A 23,453-nucleotide genomic window follows, 5' to 3' on the forward strand; every position below is an offset into this window, starting at 1 on the left:
AAGACACTCCCTAAATGGGAAAAGTACCTTAAAACTATATCTCTTGAAGTATCTAAAGCAACCCAGAATGGCCCAAGAGCACTGAATTGTATATACATGAGATTTGATCTAAATACTAAGTAAAGGGGAAGCAGACGTGGCTCAAATGATAGAGCATCTGCCTACCATATGGAGAGTCCAGGGTTCAATCCCCAGGGCCTCCTGACCCGTGTGGTGAGCTGGCCCCACGTGCACTGCTGTGCGCAAGGAGTGCTGTGCCACTCAGGGCGCCCCCGTGTAGGGGAGCCCCGTGTGCAAGGAGAGCCGCCCCACATGAAAAAAGTGAGTAGCACTGCACATGTGGACAGCTGACGCAGAAAGACGACACAACAAAAAAGAGACGCAGTTTCCCAGTGCCACCGAATAATGCAAGCAGATGCAGAAGAACACATAGCAAATGGACACAGAGAGCAGACAAAGTGGGGAAGGGGAGAGAAATTTAAAAAATAAATAAGTAAATACTAAGTAAAGGAGAGCACAGAAGCTGCCCCAAGATGGAACTGCAAAACAAGTACAGAAAAAGTATTAGAGATGTTAAAATTTAAGTCCTTCAAACAATAGTATTTAGGGAAAGAATAAGACAACATTTAAATTGTGATCTGTATCATTTCAGCATTGTCTGACTATGGCCTCTTCCTCAATAGAGAACATGTTAAACCAATAGCACTCAATTAACCTGCCTTGAAACAAACTCTTCTTTATAACTTGTCCTTCAAATTAAAATTCCAGAGTAGTAAGAAATTCATCTACTCTATGTATCTCTTTTCTAAGAAATTTAGGTTGTCAACTGGTTAAGAAGGCCCTAACAATAAGGAGAAAGTTTTTCCTTAGCAATAACAAAAACACAAAACCTCTTAACCTATTTTATTAAAAAATAGACATCATGAGGGCAAATCTTTTTATGGCCAGGAAAATATAACATGCTTTATAGCTTTGACAATTCAGAACTTTCTTACTCCCTTGAGCTCTGTTCATGTTTTTCATCTGTCTGAAGAATACTTGAACTTCTTTTTCTTTTCCAGGCTCTGGGAAGTCTTGGATTTTGGGGGGGAAAAAAAATCAACCACCAAGTAAATATTTATTGAGCATCTACTACATGAGTTGCCTAAATAGATGAAGGCATGGATTTCCTAAGGCACCGATATTTCCATAATTTGAAGTGACGCTTAAACTAGAAGGGCACTACAGACAAAGAAAAAGAAGGGACATCTATAGAGACTGACAGACACAGCGCAGCAGTCTCCTCATGCTGTGAGTTATAGATACCTTTGCAGCTGCATGAGGTGAGGCTCCTTGGTCCAAAAGCAGAAGGGCCACTTTCTGATTATCGTAATGTGCAGCTACATGCAGTGGAGTTAATCCGCTCTGAAAACACGTGCAGAAACAACAACCAGTGTCAAAAGTGCCTTAACATCAGAGGCCTAGATCTGAGATTAGAGTGAGCATAATTTACATTCCATTTTCCACAATACTTGGTCCCCAGCATTCACCTCCTAGTTCCCAAGTGTTCTTCATCCTAGTGGGACTTAAATATGGTTTAGTTATAACATGGGTGGGAGGTGGTAAATATTAGGAAAGTGCTTATTTGGTGATCACAGACATAGCCAGGGTGGCCAGTGACCTCATACCTTCCCAGCAGCATCTGGAGATGCACTTTTCTGTAGCAGGAGATTGGCTACTTCAAGTTTCCCATATTTTGCTGCCACATGAAGCGGAGTAAATCCTTTCTGGAAAAAAAAAAGAAACAAAAATAATGAACAATAGGAATGATATAAGGACATCTGCTTTCCTGGAACTGATAAACTATTCTAATGATGAAGAGCAGTTAAGCCTGGTAGATAAACAGAGTCCCCTTATCAACAGAGATGAACAGAACATACCAGGATATCTAATCTTCCTCCCTCTCCTGATGGAGTCACAACTTGCCATTAGTTCTGGGACTAATCAGACATCTAACCAGGTTGAGGTTGGATATCTGTATCAGGAGCTTATTCCAGGGCCATTTAGGGGTTTCATATTCTGGAGGAAGAAGAAGCTACAGGGTCCTAGACCCAATGTGGAGGACAGAAGGGAAGTCTGGAAAGATCTCGACCAAATCTGGACCTCCTGGAATGTCACAATACCAGACAAGATCCTTTCTGCCCCATGTTCCCCCGTATTTTTAGGTGTGCTCTAGTCTTCAGGATTTGGCATCAGAGAGGTTTTCACCTTTCCTCTCATTTCCCCTCATTGGTGAACTTAACATATGGCTCTAGCCCAATGAATATGTGAGAATAGATGCTGAGAGAGAAGTAGCTGTTCCTCCTTCCATTTCCTACAAGGATCTGAGACTCAACCAGTCAATCAGCCAGAGCTGGTAGGGAGGGCTCTAAGCCTGAGTCAGGGACTGGAGGGTCATCAACTCATGTGGCCACATGAGACTACAGTAAACCAGAGCCAATGGGCAGCTGGTAAGGTAGAAGGACCAGGATACCCCTAGCCCCAGCAACCATTATTCTGTCTCACATTCTAAAAGAGATCCAGAGACTCATATCCCAATCATACTGAAGAGCCTGAAGAATCACAGGAGATGGAGTCTGAGATGGTCTACAATTTACTCAGATCTCTAAGTATTTATAATTATCCTCTGCATCGACTGTACACTAATATTCAATATCTGCCTCCAAATAACATAGTGCAGGGAAGCAGATAGAGCATCTGCCTACCATATGGGAGGTCCAGGGTTCAAACCCAGAGCCTCCTGACCCGTGTAGTGAGCTGGCCCAAGCGCAGTGTTGATGCGAGCAAAGCATGTCGTGCCATGCGGGGGTGTCCCCCGTGTAGGAGATCCCCATGTGCAAAGAGTGCGCCCCGCAAGGAGCCGCCCTGCACAAAAAAAGCACAGTCTGCCCAGGAGTGGTGCTGCACACATGGAGAGCTGACGCAGCAAGATGATGCAACCAAAAGAGACACAGATTCTGGGTGCAACTGAGAATGCAAGTGGACACAGAAGAACACACAACGAATAGACACAGAAAGCAGACAACGGGGGAGGGGAGGGAGGAAGGGAAGAGAAATAAATAAATCTTAAAAAAAAAAAAAAAAGTCCAAAACCAATTTCTAGCTTTCTATGACTTATCATATGCCAATTGATCTTTTTTTTAAAGATTTATTTATTTTTAATTTATTTCTCTCCCCTTCCCTGCCCCCCTTCCCTAGTTGTCTGTTCTCTGTGTCCATTTTCGCTGTGTGTTCTTCTGTGTTTGCTTGTATTCTTGTCAGCAGCACCCAGAATCTGTGTCTCGTTTTTTTTTGTTGTGTCATCTTGCTGCGCCAGCTTCCCATGTGTGCGGTGCCATTCCTGGGCAGGCTGCACTTTTTTCGCGCTGGGTGGCTCTCCTTACAGGGTGCACTCCTTGTGTGGGAGGGACACTCCTGTGTGGCATGGCACTCCTTGTGCACATCAGCACTGCGCACTGGCCAGCTCATCACACAGGTCAGGAGGCCCTGGGTTTGAACCTTGGACCTCCCATGTGGTAGGCGGACACCCTATCCATTGGGCCAAATCCACTTCCCGCCAACTGATCTTGTTATCACTTTTGCCAAGTTAACACGGTGTCTCAAGAAAAGTGAACACCAAATTTTACATTCTGCACATGTAGCCCAAAGGGTTTTACTCCAAGGCGTCAGGGTCAAGATTAAAAAATCAAACCATAAATAGACCACAATAACAACAACAAACAACAACCATGCAAATAAAAATTCACCTCTTGATTTGAAAGTATTATAAAAGCATCTGGCAGGAAACCATTGATAATGTCATTTGTTTACTTGAGCCAAACAAGAGGAATCTGTAGCTATGTTTTTAAACTGCCACTGAAGCCTATCAAAATAACTTACAATACATTTCTGACTCCAGATATCAATAAGGTTTAATCAGAAGATAATGTAGGGAAAAATTCCATTCGAAAGGGAAAAAGAAACACAAAATACAACCAAATTCCCTCTCCCATCCCAGGGCTGGGCTTCCTTGTTAATGACTCCCCCGGACCCCAAGGGTAGCGGCTGCACACAGGTTCTGATTGGGTTACTGTGCTGGGAACAGTAAGGAAGATGTGCAGGACCCAAGAGTCACTTTCAAACCTTTGTTGTTATAGATAATGATGCACCATGATCCAAAAGGAATGCGGCTACGTCTTCATGCCCCTCTCGGGCTGAAAGATGAAGTGGCGTGTACCCAGAAGTCGTGGCTGCATTTGGAGAGGCTCCTTGCTGCAACAACTGTTGTACTATGTCTGCCTTCCCCAGTCGTGCTGAAATGTGGAGTGGGGTTTGGTCATCCTAAATGGCAAGGTAGAAATGCAAGGCTGATGAGCTGAGAAAACAATGATGCCATCGTGAAAAATTCAGAGAATGCTAGCTGCTTGGTATTAGAGACTGCAGGCATTGTTTTGATTAAATAGTAAAATGAATCTCATTTACCTGTCTCTTCAAGTTTCAGAAAAGCGGTGATAGCGAATCTAAACTCCTTAAATACCCTTGGTATGACCTACTAGTGTGAAAGGCTGTTGTATCAATAAATGATCTCCTCTACCACCTGCCAAAATTTATCATATTTTAACTTCTAAAGATTCCATATTTGGGGAGTTAAGAAATGTATCCTGGTAATATGCAAATACCTGAGAGGAAGATTATAGCTTCAGCCTCTACAGGCACTCATATAGTATGAATTATTGTATCAGCTCTGCCTTCCCTCAGTGTCAAAAGCCAGTGGGGTGGGGAACGACACACTGCAGGGTCATGCAGGTGTACTCTACACAAGGGCTCCCAGCCAAGAGGGCTACTGGGGGCTGAAAGCCACCCTGCCCCTGCTTGCCGTATTGTGCATCCTGGCACGAGCTGCATCTGCCTAGAGGGTGGAGGGGAACCTTAGTTAAATTTACCAACGGCAGCAGGCACTCGCCAAACCAGGGACCCGTAGGCGCTATCCACCTGAGGAGGGTGGGCATCTTTTCCTAATTTGCCCAGAGGTGTCCTATGGGCTGGTGATGGTCCTCCAGAGAGAAATCTCCTACTGTGGGGTAAAGCTCACATAAATATTTTATGTAGGGAAGGTAGAGAAGTTAAGGCACAGGACACTGTTTTGGAAGAGTAGGTAGGAAGGTGGTCAAGATCAGAGCAAGAGGATCAATGAAGCTATTAGGAAGCATAAGAGGAGAGAGTTAGGAGAGGGGCCTCAAAGGAGAAAAGAAATATTGAAAGGATGAACAGATAGGTGCCAAAGAAATGTCTCATCTAACTCTACTACTACCACCACAACCAGCAACAAATATTTACTGAGCACTACCTATGTCCCAGGCTCTGTTCTAAGTACTCCACCTACTCTAATTCATCAATCCTCACAGCAATCCCAGGAATTGCTGCTCTCATTATCCTCTTTTTCGAGATGAGAAAACTAGAGGAAATGAGGCATAGAGAGGTCAGTTAACTTGCCCAGTGCTACCCAGTTAGAAGACGGTAGATCAAGACTCAAACCCAGGTAGCCTTGCTGGGGAGGTCAGGGTCATAACCATTATACATACTGCCTCCTTAGTGAAATGATCATTAATAAGCCCTATTCTCAATTCCAGCTTGTGGATGAAAACCATTCCTTATACGTGTACTTGGTATGTACCTAATGACACCCACAAGTGTAAGGCTGCTCATAATCCATAGCAGAGTGCAGCCTCTCTGAGCCATTCCACTTAACTAACTTCCTGGATTCATCAACATCCTCTAGAGCAGAGGTCAGCAAACTACAACCAAGGGGCTAAATCCAGCCACCGCCGGTTTTTGTAAACAAAGCTTTGTAAGAACAGAGTCATGTCTGCTTGTTTCTGTATTGTCTATCCCTGCTTTCGTGTTGCAAAGGCACAGTTGAGTAGATGTGACAGTCTGTACATTCCAGAGCCTAAACTGTTTACTATCAAGCCTTTTCCAGAAAATGCTTGCTAGCTTCTCTTTCCAGAGCCTCTGTAAAACTAACCAGTGGTGAAATGGCACACTGAACATTCAAGGCTCATGGCCAGCTTTCTAGATTGCTCACAACCTTTGCCCCCGCTTGTGGGTTTCATGCTCATAAAGACTAAGCTGTGTTTGTCCCCATGCTACTCTGTTTGTACTAGTTACTCTACTAGCTTGTCCCATGTTTGAACTAGGCTACTTTAATTATACAATTAAAGAGTATATTGACAGTCTATTTTTTCCTAAGTATACTAAGTGGTTCAGAAAGCCCTGAAAGAAGTGACTAAACCACTATTGTGGTTGAATTAGAAATGGGTGACACAGTTGAATACACTGGAGAAAAATTACAAAAGTCCAGAAAGGTTCTATATTCAAAATAATTTCAAATGTCTAAGTTTTCTTTCCACTTAGCCTGAAACTAGGAATTGCAGGTGATGCAAATAGATGGCAAATAAATGTATGTTTATATATTTTAGTTTAAAATAAAATGACTAAGGTATTTATATACTTATTTAAGATTCCTGACTTGAACTGTCATATCGAAAAGTAGACTAACAGCTCATCCCAATAGTGGCAGATAAGCAGGCATCTATTGGAGGATAAGTGCCAGCCAGAATATGATGCATTCAAACTCCACTCTGAAATTTTCGTTATATGTAAAGGCAGGTTCCTGAAGCAGGTCTAATCTGAGTCTCAGGGTTTATGGTTTCACAGTTTGTGTGGAAAAAATAAAAACATTTTCTCTTATTTTTTGGCCAGGATAGCAAATGAGTAAGTGAACAAAAAGAGTTCGATCATATTTTCAAGTTGTGCTTGTTCTAGAAGCTTCATGCATAGGCTTCCCTGGGGTGGGAAGACCTCTGGAGCAAGCCTAGGTTCTGCTTCCTAATCTGTTAGGGATTAGCAATGTGCTGAGGACAGTTTTTGGCACAGAGTTCTTGTTCCATTTAATTTTGTTGAATGATTAAATGAACAAATGTAGAGGGAAGGGCTTTTGCAAAATTTTACTTGCATAGAGACTTTAGTCCTGGAGTTTGTTCACTACTTTAAAAAAAATGCTTGGAAGTGAGCATGTATTTTTTTTTAAGGCTTCATTAAAGTCACGTTTTTTTCCCCCCTAAATAGCAAAAGTTTCCATGCATTGCACGTACCTTAGCTTTAGCTTCTACCTGAGCTCCATCTTGTACCAGATACCGCACAACTTCAGCTTGACCAGATCGAGCCGCCATATGCAGTGCTGTTTCTCCTCTCTGGGGAACAGGAGCCAAAGTAAGTTAACGGCAGTTCTCAAGAACAGTGGCACAGTGTATGCATTTGCATAAGGCCTATTACGTAGGATTTTTTTTTAAAAGGTGGCCTCGTTAGGGGGTAAAAAGGTGAATGCTCACAGGGTGGCCAAGCAGGAGGGAAGTGAGTGAAGCAGGACAGGTAGCAAGTGGTCAAGAAGAAAGTCTCACTCCCAGCCCAGAGGGGCCCGCAGCTAGCTGGCGCCCGAGCCTGCTGTTGTAACGACGCAGGAATGTGACTCCTAGGATGAGGTACCAGCCTATTTTTCAAAAGAATGGGTAGTCTGGATATTTAAGTACATTTCCCTTTTTTTTTAAGTTGCAAAATTAAAAACAAAACAAAATGCTGCATGGGCAACATAAACACATCTAAGGGCCAGACACAGCTTGTCTGCTGCTGTTTCACATTTCTGCTTTATCTAAACAGGTCAGTATCCTAGCGTTTGAGCATTATTACAAGGGGTCGTTCTCTTTGCCACTGGATTCACCTGCCCTACCTCTTTTTCACCAAACAGCCTTTAAAAAAAATTTTTTTTTAGGAGGCACCAGGGATTGAACCCTGGACCTTGACACGTGAAGCAGGTGATCAACCACTGAGCAGCTACACTGGCTCCCCAACAAATAGACTTTATTTTATAAATATCTATTTTTTCTACCTGTGTCATCATTTTGTTGTAGCATCACTTCACCACACAGGGGCCTGTGCCTATCCACGCCACGCTGTGTGAGGGCAAGTGTCTCTCTGAGCAGGTCCCAGATGCTTTACTTTTTTTTTTTTACCAGGAGGCCCCAGGGGTTGAATCCAGGTCCTCCATATGATAAATGGGAGCTCAATTGCTTGAGCCATAGCTGCTTCCCCAAATAGACTTTAATTCAAATATTTTTATAAAAACAATGAAAACACCCCCAAAAAACAAGGCTAGATTGCAAAAGTAAAAAGAAGTAATAAAAATCTAATGTTTTCTCTCACACCAGCAATCACCACCTTTAAATTCCTTTAATGAGCTGACCTTAATTTTGTAAGCCGTCCACCCTTGTGGGAGGACGTAAGAAGAGACATGTTTATGAGAAACTGGTTATTGTGTTTACTGGAAAGAGGCTGGGAATGCTGGCCAGCATACTGTGAAGGAAAACATTCTCCCTCTGGCCCAAGTACCAGCAAAGACTGTATTTCGGCAGAGAAGCTGGTCTTTTCCAACCTCATGGATAATCTGATTCTGGTTGTGAGAAGACATGAAGCCTTTGGAGGCCCCCCTCAGGGACAGTGTGCAGGACCTTAACAATCTGCCCTTCTGTGCAAGAAGGTCACTTGGTTTATTTTTCCTTCCTTAGTGTTTATGAGTCCGACTAGTGTTCCTATGCTTCTGGTCTGGTGTATGAATGTTATTGTGATGACAAATTTTAAATGCTGGGAAACAATGTCCAATGCCGCAGGCAGAATGAGGGTGATAAGTGTCTGCTCCAATATATGCTCTGAAGTGAAGCAATATATGCTTCAGCCGTGGTTCTGACAGGGCGATGTTTAGCAAGGGAACATGTCGCCCGATAATCTATAACCTCAGAGTGCCATGGTTTTGCTTTGACATGGTCAAGCACACTAATTGCTTTGAAGTTACTTGAAATCACTTCTCTCAGCATCTGAACTATGTCTTTGACATGGAGTACCTTTTAATGCTTTTATTATAGAATACTCTCCCCACCCCAACCACTTTCTTTTTAAAGATGTAATACCCAGGAATAATGAACCTGGAAGGTTAATGGACATAGTCAATAAGTCCTAACAATTTGGGCAGCAACTGGTGACTGAATGGATCTTGCCTTAGAAGTAAAGGAAACCACAGGTATTCTCAATCTGTCCTTTTAAGCAGCCAAATAAAATAGTAATTAATTTAATTTCAATTAAAAATAAGTAGATGAAAGCACCCTTTGCCAGTTTCTTAATTAGTCAAAATTGGACCTACTTCGTTAAAAAGATACTTACCACATTGGTGGTGTTTGGTGAGGCTCCATGATGCATCAGTTGAGATACGATATTTACATGCCCCATGAAGGCAGCAACGTGGATTGGGGTAAGGCCCGACTGGGGGGAAGACAGTGAAATGTTGGTTGTTGGCTCATCATAAAAAGGATTTGCCTGCCTCTGTCTACCTACCACCTACCTACCTACCTACCTACCTACCTACCTACCACCTACCTATAACCAGTTGAGGGATCAGATCAGAAGACATGAGGACATTCACCCTATGCCACAGAGTCTATAAAGCAGATCTCTCAATTTTCTATGATTATGAAAGTCCTATGTCATATCCATTAAAAGATTATTTGATATAGATCTGTGAATGAAATTTAGGGAGGAATAACTTGAAAGTTTGTTTCCTTTGTTCCAAACTCTTCTCTATTCTTATGAGTATGCTGTGTGAGTGTGTGTGTGTGTGGGGGGAGTGGGGGATGGTGATTGCATACACATTAGGAAAAAGTCGCCTTTTATTTGTCATCCTAGTCTGGACTTTGAAAAGGATTCTCTATCCAGAATAAACCCATTGAACTACAAGTAGAACAGCAGAGTACATAGCCATCTATCTACTAAATGAGCAAATCAGCATACATTTCAAGTATTATAAATTAGGCAATATAATTGAGGCAAATATTAAAATGGTCACTAGACTAGTCCTTACTTTTTATGTTTGCTTCAAATCTCATACACACAAACACACCACAATTTAGCAGAAAGCAGAATTCATTGATTCCAGGGTATTTTATATCTCATGTGCCCATGATTGTGAAATTTAAGTAGAGTGGATAAATTTTTTAAAAGAGGATCAAACTTTCAAGTCAATAATCTTGTTAAAGATTATAATTTACTTGGCAAAAATTTTTTTAATAGGGCTAGAATAAGCTAACCTGTTTTTTTAAAAAAGAGAGAAGGAGTAAGCTAATCTCTATAGAAATTTGAGAAGTCAAAAAATATTCCAAAGGTACTTGAAACAATAAAAGTGAGGTAAAAAGACAGATGATGAAGAATTCTGGCTGTCCAGACTTCATTCAGAGAAGAATTGAGGAAAATGAGGAAAACAGGAATTTTGTTCTAATTTGGCCTGTTCTTTTTTTCCTACCAGCAGGGGGAGTCATTAGAACGTGTGCAAGGCAAAGTGCTCATTTCGGTCTGAACTGCCCAATGGGCGCACAGGTTGACATTGGAACCTTCTGCTCACTGCCCGACAGCTCTGCACACTTATTCAAACATCAGTCAAAAAAGCTACTTTTATTTCAAAGCTGATTCTGGTCTTTAAAATGGGTTCCCTTGCTCTGAGAATAAGCCTACTGTTTTATAACCGAAACCACAGGGTGCCTAACATAAGGTCATAAGTTGGATAAAAGAGCCAATCAGTATTCTTATTTTCATTAATATTTATTTCAATCATTTGCTATTTTAAAAATCGTAAGTATTACAAATCAAGGCAAATGTTCCATTTGCAGATAAGAATCTGAGGCATACCAACAATCTCTAGGTCAGAATTTTACGTTTGCTTCAAATCCTATAGTCTTTATTTATGCATTTCCCTGAATGATCTATTATGGGCCAAGTGGTGTGGATATATGAAGACCTGCCTTCAAGGGTCTGCAGTGTCTAGGGGGCAGTGATTGGGTCCTAAGTAAGACATAAGTGCTTTGATAGGAATGCACACAGGATATGATGGTGGTCCCTGGCGGAAACACCTAGTCCAGGCCAGGGAGGTGGGCGGTTTCTGGAGAAGGCGGCCCCAGAGCTGGTCCTGCTGGACATATAAGAAGTCATCGGCAAAGGGGGCGTGGGTGGGGAGCATGGCACCGATATTGATGAACCAATTCCTGAGTTCTGGGTTTGTTCTTGTGAAAAAGAAACCTATGAATAGGCTATAACTTCAGCAACCTCTGTGTTTCATGAATTCTGAGTTTTTATGTAGAGCCATTTTCACTTCACAAACTCATGAGGTTGTGTTACGCGTGGTTCCCCAACTTCGGCACGTTGGACATTTGGAGGCAGTTAATTCTTTGCCGTGGGAGTTGTCCAGTACACTGCAAGGTGCTAGTAGCATGCCTGGCCTCTACTCACTTGATGCCAGTAGCACCATCCAATTGTGACAACCTACATTCCTACAGACATTGCCAAAGGCCCCCCCCGGGGGGAGGGGCTGGATGACAAAATCACCCCCGTGAGAGCATTAAAGATTTCATGGAAATTATGTTTTCAGGATGGCACTGTTCATCTCTGCACACACCTTGAATTTTGGTTTGTTTCTAGTCTTGGTGATGGGTTTGCAGTCACCCACCCACACGCTTGTCTGCTCCCCCTAAGGACTAGCAGCCCCACGGAAAGTAGCCTGTGGCCACGGCATGCAGACGGGGACCTGGCGGCCGAGGCTGTACTCTCAGCACTTTGGGAACCACAGAAATCCTTCTCCTCACCTCGGTCACGGCTTGGATGGACGCACCGTGTTTCAGGAGGAGCTCCATTACTTTGATTCGATTCTTCTTGCAGGCAATATGAAGGGGGGTAAAGCCATTCTGCAAGGGACAGATACGCATACCTGAATACAGAATGCACTCCACTGAAATCCAGTTCCACCGTGAGTAGGAAACTGTTTTTTGCTAACGTTTTGTGCTATAAAGATTTGGAAATGAGCAGCAACAGCAAGGCATTAAACAGAACACAGATTTTCTGCTAGAAGCAGAGGCAGTCTAGGTGCTCCAGGCAACCTCCAGGTGCAGTGGTAATTGTGGACAGGGAGTGAGTTTTCATCACCATCTCCTGGCAGCGAAGGCAAATGAATATGCATTTCTTTAGATTATTTTAATTTGGAATTCAGTCTTCCAAATAATACATTCCTCCTCTTCCTCATTTCAAACATAGGATTAAACAGATATCCAACATCTCTGCTGTGTTTTAGGGCAAGGCCAGGTCTAGAATGTTTTAATTTCTTCTTTCACAAATTTTCCCAGCTAGGAGGTTCCTACTTCAAAGAAGTGAAAGTTAATCAGTCCAGGATTATTTGGATCATTTAGTTTAATATTTAATAATAAAAGAACTTGCTTTTTAACAAACTACCAATCAGATTGTGCTACCCACAAATTGAGACTGTGCTACGTATTCAGCTACCCATCTGAAACGACCAAACACCAGGGTCCACTATAAAAGCTCGCGTCAGTTGCGTCAGGTGCTTCCACAGAGGCTCCCGAGACCATTTACCTGGCCAGAGTCCATCCCAGCATGACTAGCGACAACCTCCAAATGTCATAAAATCTTCAGCATCAGAGGAAAAAGAGAGCGAGCCACACCCTGTGTTACTTTTTTTCCTTGGATGGAAAAATGAGTCACGGCTGCTAATTTCTTTTCCTCCCTTCTCAGAAGTCAGATACTTTTGATATTCTGGACAGATCAACAACTCTTGAAATGCTCCTCTGATAAAAGCTTTCCGAGCCACAGTGACAGTGGAGTTGTCTGTTATGGAGAGTTCCTCTTTCCTCCTCCTTTCCCACCCACCCTGAGTTTCAGGGCCTGGGAAGCACCAGCAGCACTGCCCCAACCTAACAGGGCCTTCACTGCAGAGTGGCCTGTAAACTCATGCGCTTTCCCTAAAATTTAGTGGCTTCTCTTTTCCTAAACCTGGGTGATGAATGTTTATTCTGGGCTAAATTTAAACAACTTCCTAAGTTGGGGCCATTCATTTTTCCAGAGACAAAGTCAAATCATAAACAACTCTCTGCCAGTTTTCCTTCCTGCTTCATAAAACCCTCCTTTCCACTAGGACAGATTCTTTTCTATTTTCATTGTGGGATGGATTTCTCTTTCCTCTACCCTCTTTCCATGCGTTCTCTTTTATAGTCACTTACAAAGAAAATCAGAAATTCCTTTCTGCATTTCTCATGCTTTTGAGTGTGTGTTTTCTAATTTATTCTGTCATACAAAATATATACACAGACCCTGCTTCAGGTATGGAATGTCCACAAAGCAGGGGTGACCAAATTGCTAAGGTCTGATCGAGGCCAGACAGGTGGCAGGCTTCTCACAGCAAAGAGGCTGCTGCCTCTTCTTTCTCTTCACTCAATTTCTTTCTTCCATTATAATTCCTATTTCTTTGATTCATTTTTATTGAGTAAAACTCTACTATTAATTACAGAGGTACAGTTTACAGCTGTGAACACTGCTACTAATTACAGTGGAATCACAGTCTACTGAAGTCCAAACCCTGAATTCACTCACTTATTTTTAAATGAAGGGAACAATTTTCTACAACAGGATGTGAAAGGGTAGTTGGGATTGAGTCATGGAGGAGGTTGAGTAGCCATCAATAGTTGATGTAGTTGATGGCAGGAAAAGTCAAATTCATTTGATGGTGAAGAAAACTATAGCAAACTGATGGGTATATATGACTAACTAGATGCATCAATATTTCTTTGCTCGCTCAAGTCCTAATAAAAGATAATGAAGTTTTATTTGAATAGTCTTATATGGAGAAAATATTATTCATAGAAGTTTTATTGTACTTTAAGTAGTTTTTAAAAATAATCTGTGGTAAAACGGGTATTGGCATGAGTTCACTGCTGAGAAAACCAAAGTTTTCTGAGGGCCTTATTTTAGGTTAAAACAGCAGATTGTTTGAGGAGTTAAGACTAGGAACTAGACCAAAATTTTGATCTCTATCAATAGGAAAAAGAAGGTGACAGGCACTATTTCTTTAATTTACATGGTTAACATAATATAAAAGTTCACAAATTCTTAGACTTCTGTTTAAAATAGAGTTTTTGATTTTTTTTTTAGTAGTATAATCAGTCTTGTTCATGTCAGGAAGAGAAGGTTTTATAGATTTATGAGAAGTATATTTGAAAAAATTAACAGGAAATACGCATTATTCACCTAGCATCTTCTATTTTTACCTACTCGAAAGCAATCCCAGCACATGCAGAAAGGCAGCAGGTTGTCAGCGAGACAACCTAGGTGGACTTGTTGGCTGAGCCACTCACCAGGGCTTTGGCATTGGGGTTGGCTTTCTTGTCCAGGAGAACCTTGGCGACTTTGTAATGGCCACAGTGGGCAGCCACGTGCAGGGCGGTCAGGTAGTCATTGGTGACATCGTCCACAGGCACATTGTGCTGGAGGAGAAGCTGGACGCAGTTGAGATGATCCCCTTGCGTGGCCATGTGCAGTGGAGACAATCCATTCTGGAACACACACGGATATCAGTGTTTATCATTTTGCCTTTTAAAACACACAGCTGTCACACGCAAAGTGCAAATGTGAACAGATAGAGGAAAGCCCTAATTTTTCAAACAAAAACACCTTCTACTTTTGACAATGGTTTTGAAGTAGAGCTACTTTTAAAACTGCACCTCTCACTTCTTATATTAATGAATAGCAAACTGTCAAGGATAATTTCTCTTCCTGCACTAAGGGTCATTATTTACTGCATTCTAAATGGATTGGAATTCTTAATATTTAAGACTTAAAAGGATAAAAGTAAAGGCAGGAAGAGACTTGTAGTCATTGGGCGAGTATTTATTTGACCTTAAAGGTTACTAATACTTGATATTGAACACTAATATTGATTCAAGTAAAAAATAGTTCTGAATACAGCACATTACATATCACAGCAATGCAGAAAACGTTTCCCTTTTCCATCAATCTGGTGCCCCCATGTGTCTATGAAAGGAAAGGCAAGGTGTTGACCAATTCACTGCCGCTATTCCTTTAAATCACTGGATTCAATGGTATAGTTAATTTTGTGCAGTAGGAAGGAGTAAAAAATTTATTTAATTTAAGAATGGAGAGAAGAAATGTACATTGTCAAAGATAAATAAAACGTTAAGAAAGACTAGAATGACATTGAGCACTTAATACATATCCTAATTATGGTGGCAAAACAAGGTCAAGCACAAAATGTAAACCATAATGTACACTATGCACTTTGGTTAGTAGTAATGCTTCAGTATTGGTTCATCAACAGTAACAAATGTGCCACACTAGTCTAAGATGTTAATAATAGGGGAAACAATGTGATGTGTGTGGTGGTGGTGTGGGGGGGTGTTAAATGGGAATTCCCTATTCTTTCAGTGTAATTTTTCTGTAAATGTAAACTAAAACTTCTGTAAAAGTAAAGTTTTTTTTTTAAAAAAGATATCAGTCTTTTCAAGTTAGCTTGCTATAAATATGGAGGCAAAGGGGGAAATTCTTAGAGAATCCAAGAGAGTTTCTATTAATTATTATAACAAATTTTGACAAGTTTTGAGAAAAAGCAACTTCACTTTTGAAAAAAGTTATCATCAATGAACTTTGAAAATAATGATCCAGTAAATATAAACTGATGAGATTAGTATTTCTGAATCTCTGGGCCAAGATATTTCTTTCTAATTTATCTAGAAATGGCATAAAAGTGGAGTTCAAGATTAACAAAGTAGGCCTCTCTTTCAGCAATTTCATGACATAATTCACTCACTGCCATGTTATTTCAACTATTTGTGTTCAATGAATATAAGAGGCTTCTGGTTATAATTTCCCCCATATTGCCCAGCAGACAGCTCTGCTTACATAGAAAGAACTCAATAAGTATGCATGCAAATTTAAGACCTCATACCTTGTCAATCAGGATATTTCTGTCTAAAAAATTCCCCAACATTTTGAACCAAAGTAGAAAATAAGGTGCAACCGAGGGTGGGAATGTTTCCCATTTGAGATCCTGCCACCCACGAGCATATGTGCTGGTTTATTCCCTGCCAAGACCTTCCTTTACTTTATGTTTTGATACAGTCTTAGAGGAAAACATGAAGTAAACAAACAAAATATGAGAGAACAAATGACTCAGGAGAGAGTAAAAATGGGAGGCAGCATCAATAATAAAAATAAAATCTCTAATAATACACAAAATAATGATCCATGGGTGAGAAACCTAGAGGTTCCTGGGGAGTAAAGATCATCTTCCCTGTGGGGAGGGATCTTGCTACCCACGGCCCCTTCACTAAGCTGTGTGATGGGCTCTCTGAACTCAGTAAGATGAAAGTCCTAAAGAGCAAGGCAATTGTCTTAAAGCTAGGAAAGCATTTATTTAGTTCATATTCATTCAAATATTTATTGAGTGTCTACTATGTGCCAAACACAGGTGCTTTGGGTACTGAAATAAACAAGGCAAAGAAGTTGTTGCTTTCATTCTACAGAAGACAGGCAGATAGCAAACAAGTAAAAACACTAAGAGATCATTTCAATGTAAAATGTTCTGAAGGAAATAAAATATGGTCAAATAAAGCAACTTAGGAGGATAGTAGGGGAAGGCCTCTCTGAGAAGGAGACATTTGAATTGAGAAATGAATGGTGTTAAGAGGCCGTGGCAGGTGGCAGACTTGGCTCAGTGGTTAGGGTGTCCGTCTACCGCATGGGAGGTCCGTGGTTCAAACCCCGGGCCTCCTTGACCCGTGTGGAGCTGGCCCATGCACAGTGCTGATGCACGCAAGGAGTGCCCTGCCACGCAGGGGTGTCCCCCGCATAGGGGAGCCCCACACACAAGGAATATGCCCCATAAGGAGAGCCGCCCAGGCGAAAGAAAGTGCAGCCTGCCCAGGTATGGCACCGTCAACACGGAGAACTGACACAAGATGATGCAACAAAAAGAAACACAGATTCCCGTGCCGCTGACAACAACAGAAGTGGACAAAGAAGACACAGCAAATAGACACAGAAAACAGACAACTGGGGTGGGGGGGGCGGGGAGGGGAGAGAAATAAATAAATTAATAAATCTTTAAAAAAAAAAAAGAGGCCATAGCAGCCTGGGACTAAACTGAGGGAAGAGGAAGAAAGAACAAGCTTGGGGTATTCTAGGAAGTGAAAAAGGGCTAGTGGGCTGAAAGGCAAGGGCAAGGAGCAGAACAGGAGAGGCAGAGAGGCTGTCACATGCTGGTAAAATGTTTATTCTTAGTGCAGAAGGAAACATGGCTAAACACATGAATGGAACACATGTATACATCTCCATCCTTTCCAAAAGCATTTAAGAGGTAAAATCCACAAGGACATACACACACAGACACTGGGGAAAGGGAAACCAAAACAGATAGGAGATGGTGACCAGTTTTGGCATATGAGAAAATTTAAGTGTGGTAATGACTTAGCAGAAGAGAAGAAGAGATAAGGCTGAAGCCCAAGAGTTTGTGGAAGGCTTAGAAAGCGGTGTGCTGCTGAATGTTTAACAACCAGCTCTTTGAACAAGAAAAGTCTTGATGTGTAAGGTTTGCTAATTTCCCTGATGTAAATACTCCTGGTAGGAGGAATTTCAAGCAAACAGTGTGATTTTACTCAATGTGGGATTGGGAAGAGATGTACACATTTGGCCCTTGCAAGCCAATGCCATCTGGCTGCAACACATCATAGGGTTCAAGAAATATAGGCAAGCTCTTTTACCTCTCAAATGCTCAATAAGGCAGGATATACAGGGGTACTAGTACCTTAGAAGACAACAATGAGTCTTGGGATTGAAAGCAGGATTAGTTAAAAGACAGCAAATGGAGATGTCAGATCTCCAGTACCTTACCAGCCCAGCAAAGCCAGATAACTGCCCCCTCTACCTTACAGGAACCAGGAGTTTGATCTCTGGAAAAGCTGAATCAGTAAGATTTTGGACTCAGAGTCCCAGAACAGAGAAGAGGACAGTGGTGAGGACCTGGATTGAGAACAGGTTCTCAGAGAAAAATGAAGGACAGTGTGATAGTTAGAAGTATGCTTTCTAAAGCTAGAATGCCTGGGTTCAAATGCTTGTTGTGCGACTAGCTAAGAAATCTTGAGAAAGTTACTTTATATCTTTGGGTCAAGTTTCCTCATCTATAAAGAGAGATAATAATAACAGTGCCCCATAGAGTTATTGTAAGGGTTAAATGAGTTAATACATGGAAAGTGCTTCAAGCCTGGTATGCAGTCATCACTTTGTAAATATTCGTTACCATCTTTGGGAGTAAAGTGTGCAGAGAGAACAAAGGGGACTGACAGCCCCTTTCCTTGCCCTGACTCCAGATGCATTTATATAGGTGCACATTGTAAGAGGCTGGAGGATTCTTGTCTCAAAAAGCTAAACTGCCTCAGAGAAAAGGGCTACAAATCCTGGCATTAGAGGCCCCCTTCAACACCTGACCACAAGCCCTGCCTATATTCTCATGGAATTTCTGTTCACATCTTAGAGCCTGGCATCTATGGTTGGGTGTGGCCATTTGAGGAACACCTCCAATGTGAAAGGCAGAGCCAAAGCAAACAAAAGGAAAAAAGGAAATTGAGGGATAAATTTCATTTTAAAAGTTATTGAAAATATTCTCAGAAAGATAATAGAAGATTCTGCACCCATAAAACAAGAACAAGATGCTTTAAGAAAAGAAGCTATCAGATGATGAGAAAATGTACTTGAAAATTAAAAGTATAGAAGAGAAAAATCGAGGAAATCACCTTGAAATTACTTGATAAGGAGATGAAAAATGGAAGAGAAAAGATGAGATGATATGAGAATAAACCCATAAGGTCCAATACACAATTATTAGAGTTCTAGAAAAAAATGAACGGAAGTAAACTATCTGGTAGGTAACTCACATGATCCCAAATTCATTTCCCAATAATCTCTTTTTCAAATCTTGTTAGATGATTTTACCTTTGAAAACTGAAAAGTCATGTAATAAAACATGAATTTTTTTAAGGCACACGTGATTGTGTTCCTTTCAGATATATCAAACTTCCCAAAAGCCCAATGAAGTTTCAAATTTCCAAAATTTCCAGTCTTTGTCCATGAAATGATTTCTATCTCCAATTCAATAATCTGCAAACCGTCAAGAAATAAAGTGAGAGGCTGGAGAAAGAGAGTCAGTAATTAGATTTTAGAAAAATCTAGAGCAAACTCTTAGTTTTTCTTTTCCAAACAAGCACTTGTTTCTTAGTTGTGAAAATTTTATAGAGTAAAATCAGGCAGTAAGTGTTCTTGTAACAAAACAAGACAAAAACAACAACAACACACACACAACTTTGTGTTACGGTATGCTCCACGTAAAGGCTTCATAAACTCCAACTTATTTGGAAGTTCTCCAAGATTTGGTGAATATATATAGCTCCTCTGACAGCTAAATTGAAACTGTATCATTTTCTATGTGACACTGACAAAACTGGGTTAAATGTCAGTTAGAGGATTTAAAGCAAAATACAGTCCAACATCCAAAAATCTGAGAGGAAATTACCTTGGTTTTAGACAGGATGGGGGCAGATCGATCAAGCAGCATCTCCACGACCTGTTCATGGCCACTCCTTGCTCCGCAGTGCAGGGGCGTCAGACCATCCTGTTGAACAAAATCAACACTTTCAATTATATCCCATGCATGGTAAGTTCCATGGTGCAGTGGTATTTCTTCAGTATACATCATAGTATCCAGTATCATGTAGACCAAAGGGCTTGAAACATTTGCTCATATACCTTGTAAAATAATTTTGAAAATCTGTATACCTTTTCCATTTTTTCTTGAGAACCAACTTTTTCATAAGCCTAAGTAGTTGCAAAGTGTATAATTTCCACATATTTGAATACGGGCATTTAAAAATAAAGCAGTCCACCACTCTTTTGACTACATCCAATGGAATCTAAGTGCTATACTAACTTGATACTTACCATTCTAAAAATACATGGATAAACTTTTAAAATAGGAACTTTTAATGGAATTTTCATTGTTCCCTTTTCCCCTAGCATTTCTATTTCAATCCTATTTCCCCACATAATTGATCTTTTGTTTTATTTTTTTTATTTTAATTTTTAAAAATTTGATCTTAATGTAATGCTTGAGTGTTTTATGCTTGAGTTTTTTTTATTGATTGCCATATTTTATGTTTAATTTTAATAAAGATTTCCCAAGAACATAAGACTCTAAGTATCAAAAATAAATCCTCTTGATAGGAATTATAATTATTAGACACAATTGATCAAAACAGCAAAAATACATTACAAATTTTGTGATTTTACACAAGTAATACTTTATTAAAATTCATCTCTTATTATGATATATGTTTTCTTACAACTAGTTCATGTATCTACTAATGAATACTAGTTACAGCTAGAATAAGACAAGGTTCAGCATCAAAATAATCCTTCATTTTTGTTTTTATAGATAAAAATGCTATGAAAACTTGCTTACATTTAAAAGTAGATGGACATCTGTTTTAGCAGCACCACTAATTCTCTGTACTCCTTCTGAGTTACATGCCAAAATTATTTAATAAGTTTTCATCAAAAATTCTTTTCAATAATTCATCATTGGAGAACTTCATTAAGCCGTTCATTTTGTGTTGAAAGTAATGGATTGAAAACCATCTCAAATATGAAAGGATTTGGTAGCAAATTCTTAGAGTCCTGCAGTTATCAACAGGGGCAATTTTTAATGCTTCCACTTCACCCCCTTCCCCTCATTTCCACGCCCACAGGTTTTTGTACCCTGGGGCCATGTGGGGGAGAATTAACGAAGTTAGGCCTTTCTTTAGTACAAGGGGAAAAGGGCTTTTGCATTAAAAGAAACAGCAGAACCCCTTAATTGTAGCCCCACTCAGAAAGAAAACACTTTCGAAGTTGAGATAGTAGAAATTTATTCACTTAAGACTATCTAAGTGATCCCAAAACCTTTCCAGAAATGTTCACACATCACTAGGCTTATATATTCCAATTTGATTTAATCCCCATCCTAAGGATAATCACATTTAAAAATACATCCAAATTTGAGTCAGTGTATTCAAATTATGTGAGCAGTTTGTGTGAGGAGATCCTGAAACTAAGTCTAATTATTATAATGTATAAGCAATAAAGTACTACACTTTTCTAAACGATTAACTAAATCTCAGTAGTATTAGGTTGGTGCAACAGGAATTGCAGTTTCAGACCTTGAATTTTAAATCATTATAACTAGGTTCAAACACATCTCTATTAATCAAAATAGGAAACAGTACAATCAACACATTTTTTGCCAACGAGAAATAAGTTTGCTCATGCCTGTAGCATAAAAAATCCGTGCTTCGAGATTCACCGAACTCTCGGAATGGATTTTCTGCATCCTGTTGGTTGTGGAAGCGTTTTCCCTGCAAAAAGTTGTCAAGATGCTTGAAGAAGTGGTAGTTGGTTGGCAAGAGGTTAGGTGAATGTGGCGGATGAGGTAAAACTTCATAGCTCAATCCATTCAACTTTTGAAGCATTGGTTATTCAATGTACCGTCAGGAGTTGTTGTGGAGAAGAACTGGGCCCTTTCTGTTGACCAATACTGGCTGCAGACATCGCAGTTTTTAGTGCATTTCATCGATTTGCTGAGCATATTTCTCAGATGTAATGGTTTCCTTGGGATTCAGAAAGCTGTAGTGGCAGCAGACTACCAAACAGTGACCATGACCCTTTTTTGGTGCATGTTTGGCTTTGGGAAGTGCTTTGGAGCTTCTTCTCGATCCAGCAACTGAGCTGGTCATCACTGCTTGTCATATAAAATCCAGTTTTCGTCACACGTCACAATCTGATCGAGAAATGGTTCGTTGTTGTTGCATAGAATAAGAGAAGACAATACATTAAAATGACGTTTCTTGTGATTTTTCAGTCAGCTCACGAGGCACCCACTATTGAGCTCTTTTGCCTTTCCAATTCACTCAGATGCCGAATGACCATAGAATGTTCGACGTTGAGTTCTCCACTTTGATGGTTGCTCTCAGTTGGTTCTTGCCAACTTCCAATGGCCAGCCACTATGTTCCTCTTCTTCAAGGTTCTTGTCTCCTTTACAAAACTTCTTGAACCATCACTATACTGTACGTTTGTTAGCAGTTCCTAGTCCAAATGCTTTGTTGATGTTGAGAATTATCTCCGCTGCTTTACAACTCATTTTGGACTCAAATAAGAAAATTGCTCAAATTTGCTTTTTGTCTAACATCATTTCTAGTCTAAAATAAATACAAAACAGCAAGTAATAAGTCATTAGTAAAAAAACATACAGCAAAAAATACACATTAAAATGATGCAGCAATTACTTTTGCACCAACCTAATATTAAAATTCTTTAAAAAAGATTTGAATTGTAAACATTACATGAGCTGATTTGAATATTGTTTGACCATGTTTAAATATTCTGCTTTTATACTGATTTCAAACACTTGCTTTTATAAACCATAGTAAAGCACTAACAGCCTTTCAAGTAAAAACATTTTGCTAATATAAAAATAAAATAAAATCTGTGAACAAATAAAAAACATCACCAAGTCCAAATGTCTTCCCGGTAATGTGAAACCTAAGAAGAGCGGAAGGAGAAATACTACAATAATCACATTTACATTCTACCACAAAAGAAAACATTTCACACAGATGCTGTAATACAGCAATCATCTTTCATGGACTGAAAGGTCAAAACTGTTTCTGTCATTTTCTTTTAAATAGACTCAAAGAAAGAAGTGACAGAACATGTATAGGTGTTTTAAACTATGCTTGCACAGAAGAATAATTATTTTGCTCAACTCATTTATCCTTGAAAAGTATCTTCCTCAAAGCAAAATGTTACAAACTGATTGCAAATTACTTGCATATCTAAGAGCAAACTCTTTTTTAACCATGAACTCTTAAATTCTTTGACATATACTCTGCTGTCTTACAGTCATAAATGTTTATCTTTTTTTACAAAAAAGTGTTCATTATGGAAATTTCAAACATATTTCAGACTAAAGTTGATTGAACAGTGTAATGAACCCCTATATATTAAAACCTAGCACTCAGCATCCACAATTATCATCTCATGGCTAATTCATCCACATCCTGATCTTTTCTACTTCCTTGTATATTTTGAAGCAAATCCAAGATATATTTTATCCTCACAATTTCCCCTATGACGAAGGTATAATCTTCATTTTATAAATGAAGACACTGAGGTTCAAAGAGGTTACATTATTCATCCAAGGCTGAACAGGCTAAATTCAGAACCATATCAGAGCTATTAATGCCTTCTCTGCAAGACAACAAAGGGATGCCTTGGGAGAAGTTATTAAGACAAAGCTGCAGGCTTGAACTTTCAGCCACCCTTAGCCGTGTACTTTCTGGAGCCACTATCTCTGATCACTGGTGTTTATTTATTAAAAATCCAGGGAATCTAAAGACTC

The 23,453-nt window shown here is 40.1% G+C and overlaps 1 protein-coding gene across 3 annotated transcripts in view; it reads right to left on the reverse strand.

Moving 5' to 3' along the window:
* Positions 1 to 23,453, reverse strand: part of ANK3 (ankyrin 3) — a 345,711-nt gene that overhangs the window by 154,827 nt on the left and 167,431 nt on the right. For all 3 annotated transcript variants that reach the window (XM_058298890.2, XM_058298891.2, XM_071215805.1), the window contains 8 exons: positions 19,535 to 19,633; positions 14,310 to 14,507; positions 11,754 to 11,852; positions 9,289 to 9,387; positions 7,173 to 7,271; positions 4,162 to 4,359; positions 1,668 to 1,766; positions 1,306 to 1,404 (listed from right to left, as the gene is read on the reverse strand). In XM_058298890.2, coding sequence (XP_058154873.1) covers positions 1,306 to 1,404; positions 1,668 to 1,766; positions 4,162 to 4,359; positions 7,173 to 7,271; positions 9,289 to 9,387; positions 11,754 to 11,852; positions 14,310 to 14,507; positions 19,535 to 19,633 — 990 coding nt within the window. The remainder of the gene's footprint in view (positions 1 to 1,305; positions 1,405 to 1,667; positions 1,767 to 4,161; positions 4,360 to 7,172; positions 7,272 to 9,288; positions 9,388 to 11,753; positions 11,853 to 14,309; positions 14,508 to 19,534; positions 19,634 to 23,453) is intronic.

Source organism: Dasypus novemcinctus, chromosome 6, assembly GCF_030445035.2.
Source record: "Dasypus novemcinctus isolate mDasNov1 chromosome 6, mDasNov1.1.hap2, whole genome shotgun sequence".
NCBI classification, from domain to species: Eukaryota; Metazoa; Chordata; class Mammalia; order Cingulata; family Dasypodidae; genus Dasypus; species Dasypus novemcinctus.